The sequence below is a fragment of the Entelurus aequoreus genome, linkage group LG08 (assembly GCF_033978785.1).
Source record: "Entelurus aequoreus isolate RoL-2023_Sb linkage group LG08, RoL_Eaeq_v1.1, whole genome shotgun sequence".
NCBI classification, from domain to species: domain Eukaryota; kingdom Metazoa; phylum Chordata; class Actinopteri; order Syngnathiformes; family Syngnathidae; genus Entelurus; species Entelurus aequoreus.
In genome coordinates, this window is record NC_084738.1 from 65,933,983 (window position 1) to 65,944,428 (window position 10,446).

General features: G+C 39.9%; 1 protein-coding gene across 1 annotated transcript in view; it reads right to left on the reverse strand.

Annotated features, from left to right (window-relative positions):
* The window catches only part of clic3 (chloride intracellular channel 3), a 31,163-nt gene extending 21,373 nt beyond the window's left edge, over window positions 1–9,790 (reverse strand). The window contains exons 1-3 of the mRNA XM_062057044.1: window positions 9,584–9,790; window positions 9,412–9,497; window positions 3,622–3,731 (exon numbers count right to left, since the gene is read on the reverse strand). Coding sequence (XP_061913028.1) covers window positions 3,622–3,731; window positions 9,412–9,477 — 176 coding nt within the window. The 5' untranslated portion in view covers window positions 9,478–9,497; window positions 9,584–9,790. The remainder of the gene's footprint in view (window positions 1–3,621; window positions 3,732–9,411; window positions 9,498–9,583) is intronic.
* Window positions 9,791–10,446: the final 656 nt, after the last annotated feature.

Consider the following 10,446-nt stretch of genomic DNA (forward strand, 5'->3'; position numbering starts at 1 on the left):
ACATGTGTAGGTGTAAATGTATATACGTGTGTACGTGTGTAGGTGTATATGTGTATACGCGTGTAGGTGTGAATGTGTATAAGTGTATACGTGTGTAGGTGTGTATATATATACACGTGGAAGTGTACATGTGTGTACTATGTGTGTACACATGTAGGTGTAAATGTATATACGTGTGTACATGTGTAGATGTATATGTGTATACATGTGTAAATGTATACAGTATGTGTATACGCGTGTACACGTGTAAGTGTAAATGTGTATACGTGTGAACGTGTGTAGGTATATATGTGTATACGTGTGTAAGTGTATACAGAATGTGTATACTATGTGTGTACATGTGTAGGTGTAAATGTATATACGTGTGTACGTGTGTAGGTGTATATGTGTATACGCGTGTAGGTGTGAATGTGCATAAGTGTATACGTGTGTAGGTGTGTATATATATACACGTGTAAGTGTACATGTGTATACTATGTGTGTACACGTGTAGGTGTAAATGTATATACGTGTGTACATGTGTAGATGTATATGTGTATACATGTGTAAATGTATACAGTATGTGTATACGCGTGTACATGTGTAAATGTGTATACTTATAAACGTGTGTAGGTGTATACAGTATGTGTATACACGTGTAAGTGTACGTGTGTACATGTGTAGGTGAGGTGTAGATGTGTATACGTGTGTACGTGTATAGGGGTATACGTGTGTAAGTGTATACAGAATGTGTATACTATGTGTGTACATGTGTTGGTGTAAATGTATATACGTGTGTAGGTGTATATGTGTATACATGTGTAAGTGTATACAGTATGTGTATACGCGTGTACGTGTATAGGTGTAAATGTGTATACGTGTGTACGTGTGTAGGTGTAAATGTGTATACGTGTGTAAGTGTACGTGTGTATACTATGTGTGTACACGTGTAGGTGTAAATGTGTATACGTGTGTACATGTGTAGGTGTATATATGTATGCGTGTGTACATGTGTAGGTGTATATATATGTATGCGTGTGTACATGTGTAGGTGTAAATGTTTATACGTGTGTATGTGTGTAGGTGTAAATGTGTATACGTGTGTATGAGTGTAGGTGTAAATGTTTATACGTGTATGTGTAAACGTGTATATGTGTGTACCTGTGTAGTTGTATATATGTATACGTGTGTAAGTGTATATGTGTATACTATGTGTGTACACGTATACGTGTAAACGTGTATATGTGTGTACCTGTGTAGGTGTATATATGTATACGTGTGTAAGTGTATATGTGTATACTATGTGTGTACGCGTGTAGATGTAAGTGTGTATACGTGTGTACGTGTGTATATATGTATGCGTATGTACCAGTGACGTGCAGTCACGGGAGGCAGGTGAGGCGGGGCCTCACGTGCCATCATGGAAAGAAAAACAATGTAAAAAGAAAAAAATAATAATTAAATTGTTATATGTATCCAGTGATTATACTATAAAGTTATTTTCCACTTAACTTCACCAGTTTTAGATTATTTTTATTCAAAATTGCTGAATTTTCACATTTGCCGTTCAAATACTGAGAAGAGACTTGCGGTGATCAGCAGCCAGTTGAGGCACGTCACTGACTTGAGCCTCACCATGATTGTGCAATGACTCGGCTAACTGCTGGCCTGCTGTGCAGTGAGACCATATTGCTATATGAATTATATTATACATTTCCATAGTTTAGTTAGCTGAGGTATATAATGTACAGTGTATTTTGTCAACAACTGTATGTGTGTAACGTATTTCTTGTGCTGAGCAATCATAAAACGGCTGCGAAAAGACGCACTGGTTTAGGCTCGCAGTAATCCCGCCTCCTGGTGGTAGAGAATGCACCCCCGCCGTAGAATGCACCCCCTGACGGGAGTGTTATATCAACTAAAGCCCACACTTAAACTTTCCACGTGCAAGATTGAATCTATTTAAAAAAGTTATTTAATAAGAAGCCAAAAAGTGCAAAAACAATAATGTTCGTGTTGGAGGAGTTGTGAATGACTGCTGGGCCACAACATTAGGTACACCTGCAAACTGCAGCACGGATTTCATATTTCATTCATTCACAACTCCTCCAACACGAACATTATTGTTTTTGCACTTTTTGGCTTCTTATTAAATAACTTTTTTAAATAGATTCAATCTTGCACGTGGAAAGTTTAAGTGTGGGCTTTAGTTGATATAACACTCCCGTCAGGGGGTGCATTCAACGGCGGGGGTGCATTATCCGGCACAACAGCGGCGCATGGACTTCATTTATAAGTAAAGGTAAGACCATAATAACGTTTTTTTTTTAATTAAATGTGCTTTTTTTGTGTGCTACAGTTTGTATGTGTAAAGGTAAAGTTAAGTTAAAGTACCAATTGTTGTCACACACACACTAGGTGTAATGAAATGTGTCCTCTGCATTTAAACCATCCCCTTGTTCACCCCCTGGGAGGTGAGGGGAGCAGTGGGCAGCAGCGGCGCCGCGCCCGGGAATCATTTTTGGTGATTTAACCCCCAATTCCAACCCTTGATGCTGAGTGCCAAGCAGGGAAGAATGCTGGTATGAGCTTTTAAACATAACCCGTTAACTGCTGCCAATCAAATGGTGAATAAGATACTATTTAGGGTTCATATGTTTGTAAATCTGACTGTGATGAAGTCAGAACCTCACCGCACATCACTGGTATGTACATGTGTAGGTGTAAATGTGTATACTATATGTGTACACGTGTAAGTGTAAACGGGTATATGTGTGTACCTGTGTAGGTGTATATATGTATACGTGTGTAAGTGTATAAGTGTATACTATGTGTGTACACGTGTAGGTGTAAATGTGTATACGTGTGTAAGTGTATATGTCTATACACGTGTACGTGTGTAGGTGTGTATATATGTATGCATGTGTACACGTGTAGGTGTAAATGTGTATACGTGTGTAGGTGTAAATGTGTATACGTGTGTAGGTGCATACGCGTGTAAGTGTATATGTGTATACTATGTGTGTACACATGTAGGTGTAAATGTGTATACGTGTGTACATGTGTAGGTGTATATATGTATGCGTGTGTACGCGTGTGGGTGTAAATGTGTATACGCGTGTACATATGTAGGTGTAAATGTGTATACTTGTGTAAGTGTATATGTGTATACAATGTGTGTACACGTGTATGTGTAAATGTGTATACGTGTGTAGGTGTATATATGTATACGTGTGTACATGTGTAGGTGTATATATGTATGCGTGTGTACATGTGTAGGTGTATATGTTTATTTATTAATTTATTCATTCATCTATTTATTTATATTTTAAATGTTTTATTTATTTATTTCTCATTTGTATTCATTTATTTGGACATGTTTTCTAATTCATATATTTATTCATTCATTCATTTATTCCATATTGTTTTATTATTTTATTTTATTTTATTGTATTATTTATTAATTTATTTATTCATTATTTATTTATCTATTATTTGACATTGACATTTTCACTTGGGTCCTTGGAGACAAACGTTTGGGCACACCTGTTTTAAACTAGACAAGAAGGTACCTGGAATCCTTCTCATTAAGCATTGCCAAACACGTCGAGACGCAAAACAGAAAATATGTTCAGTGCTCACCGCTTCATGTCCACGGTGGTGAGCTTGAACTTGGCTCCCTTCAACCAGAGGATCATGAAGAGTCTCTGGCAGAAAGGACAATTTCCTACGCTCTCAGCGTCGCTGCTGGCCTGGGAGGAGGAGACAAGACCATGGTGACACACGACAGGTGGGAATGGACCGTGTCTTGGCACACGCCCAATTCTTTTGTGCACCTGAATCCTTCCCTTCCTACATGCGAATAAGCACAGTAAATATTTCCTGTGAGGCGCACTCAGTCATCTAGACAACAACTGCTGGGTACTGACTGCTTTTCAGACCTTTACTTCTGTACAAGCTACACACTGACTACTCTAAAGAATAACCATGTTTCATTTCTCCAGTCGAAAATCTAAGAAATCTTTTCAAACCAACAGACAAAAGCCTCCCAAAGCTGATTTCCCTGATGGAGGCTTCAAACAAACCTTTCCTAAAAGTATCTTTTGGCGTGTGCATGTCACCAAAATGTCTAAAAGTGTCTTTTGGCGTGTATATGTGACCAAAATGTCTGAAAGTGTCTTTTGGCGTGTGCATTTGACCAAAATGTCTGAAAGTGTCTTTTGGCGTGTGCATTTGACCAAAATGTATGAAAGTGTCTTTTGGCGTGTGACTAAAATGTCTAAAAGTGTATTTTGGCGTGTGCATGTGACCAAAATGTCTGAAAGTGTCTTTTGGCGTGTGCATGTGACCAAAATGTCTAAAAGTGTCTTTTGGCGTGTGCATGTGACCAAAATGTATGAAAGTGTCTTTTGGCATGTTCATGTGACCAAAATGTATAAAAGTGTCTTTTGGCGTGTGCATGTGACCAAAATGTATAAAAGTGTCTTTTGGCGTGTGCATGTGACCAAAATGTATGAAAGTGTCTTTTGGCATGTGCATGTGACCAAAATGTATAAAAGTGTCTTTTGGCATGTGCATGTGACCAAAATGTATAAAAGTGTCTTTTGGCGTGTGCATGTGACCATAATGTCTGAAAGTGTCTTTTGGCATGTGCATGTGACCAAAATGTATAAAAGTGTATTTTGGCATGTGCATGTGACCAAAATGTCTGAAAGTGTCTTTTGGCGTGTGCATGTGACCAAAATGCCTGAAAGTGTCTTTTGGCGTGTGCATGTCACCAAAATGTCTAAAAGTGTCTTTTGGCGTGTGCATGTGACCAAAATGTCTGAAAGTGTCTTTTGGCGTGTGCATTTGACCAAAATGTCTGAAAGTGTCTTTTGGCGTGTGCATTTGACCAAAATGTATGAAAGTGTCTTTTGGCGTGTGACTAAAATGTCTGAAAGTGTCTTTTGGCGTGTGCATGTGACCATAATGTCTGAAAGTGTCTTTTGGCGTGTGTATGTAACCAAAATGTCTGAAAGTGTCTTTTGGCGTGTGCATGTGACCAAAATGTCTGAAAGTGTCTTTTGGCGTGTGCATGTGACCAAAATGTCTGACAGTGTCTTTTGGCGTGTATATGTGACCAAAATGTCTAAAAGTGTCTTTTGGCGTGTGCATGTGACCAAAATGTCTGAAAGTGTCTTTTGGCGTGTGCATGTAACCAAAATGTCTGACAGTGTCTTTTGGCGTGTATATGTGACCAAAATGTCTAAAAGTGTCTTTTGGCGTGTGCATGTGACCAAAATGTCTGACAGTGTCTTTTGGCGTGTATATGTGACCAAAATGTCTAAAAGTGTCTTTTGGCGTGTGCATGTGACCAAAATGTCTGACAGTGTGTTTTGGCGTGTATATGTGACCAAAATGTCTAAAAGTGTCTTTTGGCGTGTGCATGTGACCAAAATGTCTGAAAGTGTCTTTTGGCGTGTGCATGTGACCAAAATGTCTGACAGTGTGTTTTGGCGTGTATATGTGACCAAAATGTCTAAAAGTGTCTTTTGGCGTGTGCATGTGACCAAAATGTCTGAAAGTGTCTTTTGGCGTGTGCATGTAACCAAAATGTCTGAAAGTGTCTTTTGGCGTGTGCATGTGACCATAATGTATGAAAGTGTCTTTTGGCATGTGCATGTGACCAAAATGTATAAAAGTGTCTTTTGGCGTGTGCATGTGACCAAAATGTATGAAAGTGTCTTTTGGCATGTGCATGTGACCAAAATGTCTGAAAGTGTCTTCTGGCATGTGCATGTGACCAAAATGTATAAAAGTGTCTTTTGGCATGTGCATGTGACCAAAATGTATAAAATTGTATTTTGGCGTGTGCATGTGACCAAAATGTCTGAAAGTGTCTTTTGGCGTGTGCATGTGACCAAAATGTCTGACAGTGTCTTTTGGCGTGTATATGTGACCAAAATGTCTAAAAGTGTCTTTTGGCGTGTGCATGTGACCAAAATGTCTGACAGTGTCTTTTGGCGTGTATATGTGACCAAAATGTCTAAAAGTGTCTTTTGGCGTGTGCATGTGACCAAAATGTCTGAAAGTGTCTTTTGGCGTGTGCATGTAACCAAAATGTCTGAAAGTGTCTTTTGGCGTGTGCATGTGACCATAATGTATGAAAGTGTCTTTTGGCATGTGCATGTGACCAAAATGTATAAAAGTGGCTTTTGGCGTGTGCATGTGACCATAATGTATGAAAGTTTCTTTTGGCGTGTGCATGTGACCAAAATGCCTGAAAGTGTCTTTTGGCGTGTGCATAAGACCAAAATGTCTGAAAGTGTCTTTTGGCATGTGCATGTGACCAAAATGTATGAAAGTGTCTTTTGGCGTGTGCATGTGACCATAATGTATGAAAGTGTCTTTTGGCATGTGCATGTGACCAAAATGTATAAAAGTGTCTTTTGGCGTGTGCATGTGACCATAATGTATGAAAGTGTCTTTTGGCGTGTGCATGTGACCAAAATGTCTGAAAGTGTCTTTTGGCGTGTGCATAAGACCAAAATGTCTGAAAGTGTCTTTTGGCATGTGCATGTGACCAAAATGTATGAAAGTGTCTTTTGGCGTGTGCATGTGACCAAAATGTATGAAAGTGTCTTTTGGAGTGTGCATGTGACCAAAATGTATGTAAGTGTCTTTTGGCGTGTGCATGTGACCAAAATATCTGTAAGTGTGTTTTAGTGTGTGCATGTGACCAAAATGTATGAAAGTGTCTTTTGGCGTGTGCATGTGACCAAAATGTCTGAAAGTGTCTCTTGGAGTGTGCATGTGACCAAAATGTCTGAAAGTGTCTTTTGGCGTGTGCATGTGACCATAATGTATGAAAGTGTCTTTTGGCGTGTGCATGTGACCAAAATGTCTAAAAGTGTTTTTTGGCGTGTGACTAAAATGTCTGAAAGTGTCTTTTGGCGTGTGTATGTGATCAAAATGTCTGAAAGTGTCTTTTGGCGTGTGCATGTGACCATAATGTATGAAAGTGTCTTTTGGCGTGTGCATGTGACCAAAATGTCTGAAAGTGTTTTTTGGCGTGTGCATGTGACCAAAGTGTCTGAAAGGGTCTTTTGGCGTGTATATGTGACCAAAATGTCTGAAAGTGTCTTTTGGCGTGTGCATGTGACCAAAATGCCTGAAAGTGTCTTTTGGCGTGTGCATGTGACCAAAATGTCTGAAAGTGTCTTTTGGCGTGTGCATGTGACCAAAATGTCTAAAAGTGTCTTTTGGCGTGTGACTAAAATGTCTGAAAGTGTCTTTTGGCGTGTGCATGTGACCAAAATGTCTAAAAGTGTTTTTTGGCGTGTGACTAAAATGTCTGAAAGTGTCTTTTGGCGTGTGCATGTGACCAAAATGTCTGAAAGTGTTTTTTGGCGTGTGCATGTGACCAAAGTGTCTGAAAGGGTCTTTTGGCGTGTATATGTGACCAAAATGTCTGAAAGTGTCTTTTGGCGTGTGCATGTGACCAAAATGCCTGAAAGTGTCTTTTGGCGTGTGCATGTGACCAAAATGTCTGAAAGTGTCTTTTGGCATGTGCATTTGACCAAAATGCCTGAAAGTGTCTTTTGGCGTGTGCATGTAACCAAAATGTCTGAAAGTGTCTTTTGGCGTGTGCATGTGACCAAAATGTCTAAAAGTGTCTTTTGGCGTGTGACTAAAATGTCTGAAAGTGTCTTTTGGCATGTGCATGTGACCATAATGTATGAAAGTGTCTTTTGGCGTGTGCATGTGACCAAAATGTATAAAAGTGTCTTTTGTCGTGTGCATGTGACCAAAATGTATGAAAGTGTCTTTTGGCATGTGCATGTGACCAAAATGTATAAAAGTGTCTTTTGGCGTGTGCATGTGACCATAATGTATGAAAGTGTCTTTTGGCGTGTGCATGTAACCAAAATATCTAAAAGTGTTTTTTGGCGTGTGACTAAAATGTCTGACAGTGTCTTTTGGCGTGTGCATGTGACCAAAATGTCTGAAAGTGTCTTTTGGCGTGTGCATGTGACCAAAATGCCTGAAAGTTTCTTTTGGTGTGTGCATGTAACCAAAATGTCTGAAAGTGTCTTTTGGCATGTGCATGTGACCAAAATGCCTGAAAGTGTCTTTTGGCGTGTGCATGTAACCAAAATGTCTGAAAGTGTCTTTTGGCGTGTGCATGTGACCAAAATGTCTAAAAGTGTCTTTTGGCGTGTGACTAAAATGTATGAAAGTGTCTTTTGGCATGTGCATGTGACCAAAATGTATGAAAGTGTCTTTTGGCATGTGCATGTGACCAAAATGTATAAAAGTGTCTTTTGGCGTGTGCATGTGACCATAATGTCTGAAAGTGTCTTTTGGCATGTACATGTGACCAAAATGTATAAAAGTGTCTTTTGGTGTGTGCATGTGACCATAATGTATGAAAGTGTCTTTTGGCGTGTGCATGTAACCAAAATATCTAAAAGTGTTTTTTGGCGTGTGACTAAAATGTCTGACAGTGTCTTTTGGCGTGTGCATGTGACCAAAGTGTCTGAAAGTGTCTTTTGGCGTGTGCATGTGACCAAAATGTCTGAAAGTGTCTTTTGGCGTGTGCATAAGACCAAAATGTCTGAAAGTGTCTTTTGGCATGTGCATGTGACCAAAATGTATGAAAGTGTCTTTTGGCGTGTGCATGTGACCAAAATGTATGAAAGTGTCTTTTGGCGTGTGCATGTAACCAAAATATCTAAAAGTGTTTTTTGGCGTGTGACTAAAATGTCTGACAGTGTCTTTTGGCGTGTATATGTGACCAAAGTGTCTGAAAGTGTCTTTTGGCGTGTGCATGTGACCAAAATGTCTGAAAGTGTCTTTTGGCGTGTGCATAAGACCAAAATGTCTGAAAGTGTCTTTTGGCATGTGCATGTGACCAAAATGTATGAAAGTGTCTTTTGGCGTGTGCATGTGACCAAAATGTATGAAAGTGTCTTTTGGCGTGTGCATGTGACCAAAATGTCTAAAAGTGTCTTTTGGTGTGTGCATGTGACCAAAATGTCTAAAAGTGTCTTTTGGCGTGTGCATGTGACCAAAATGTATGAAAGTGTCTTTTGGCGTGTGCATGTGACCAAAATGTCTAAAAGTGTCTTTTGGCGTGTGCATGTGACCAAAATATCTGTAAGTGTGTTTTAGCGTGTGCATGTGACCAAAGCGTGCGGCATCTTGCCGAGCCGGCTCCACTCTCAGACCTTCTTCGTGTCCGACATCTGAGGAATGTCGTGTGCAGACTCTTCACGCCCACATTTGAGACATGACGAGGTCACATAAAAACCTACTTTCTATGTAGTCATTTGTTTGTTTTTACTTGTCACCACGTTTGTCAACAATGTGTTTGATGTTTCCCATTTGGCCACCAAAGCACCCAAACAAGATCAAGAAAATATAGACATGAAACCCAAGCGGCCCCACCTTGACAAAGAGTTCAATCTTGGGGACATCCGCCTCCCTTTTGAGCTCCATCTGTCCCCTCTGCATGCCGAATTCTCCTGTTGTTGCTGCAAACAAACGTGGCGTCCATTGCAAATATTTTAAGACACAGCAAGTGTTGTCGTCATGAATCTTCTTCTAAAGTCGTACTCACAGTGGAAGTCACTCTCAGCACGGGTCCTTGTATTTGTACTCCACTTGATTGAAATGTGATGTTCCGGCCGTGCAGTCCTCGGTCGGTCCTCTGCAGGTATTTGGAGGGTGTTGCACCGCACCTGGCGAGCCACTCCCCCTCCCAGCCTTACCAGTCCGACCAGTCAGTCTGGATCGCTCCTTGTGGGCCTTCCAGCATTTTCTTTCTGAAAAAAAAAAACAACAACCTCTGCATAGGTGTCAAAACTTCGACATACCGTAGGGACTTTGCAAAAGTAGCCTGCTAACTAAAAACACACACATACACACACACACAAATGCAAATCCCTGATTGTCATGCTTTTGTTGGAGATTGTGGGTCAGAGCAGGAGAACAAAAGTAACATGAATGTGCCGCAACATGATTTTCTCGCTCTCGATCAGATTTGAGTCACGTAGGACATTTGCTATCTCAAAATAAACAAATGGCACATTGTTGTCTAACATCCTCTATGAACCAGAAAGTAGCCCAGGTCTTCCACAAACCAGGAAATATCTTATGTCATCATTCTCCATGAACCAGGAAGTAGCTCGGGTCATTATGCTCCATGTTAGACTTCCTTTATTGTCACTCAAATTTGAACTTTACAGTACAGATAAGAACACAATTTTGTTGCATTAGCTCGTTGTAGTGCAGGATAAAAGAGCAATAAGGTGCAGATAGATTTACTGTAATAAATATTTACTGTTCTAAATATATTGCACTTTTGCATATGCATCCATGTTTATGGGTGTATGTTATATTGTCTTTATATTCCAGCGAGTTAATCCGTTTTGGGGGGGAATTGAGGGGATTATTATGATGCGTTCAAGAGTCTTATAGCCT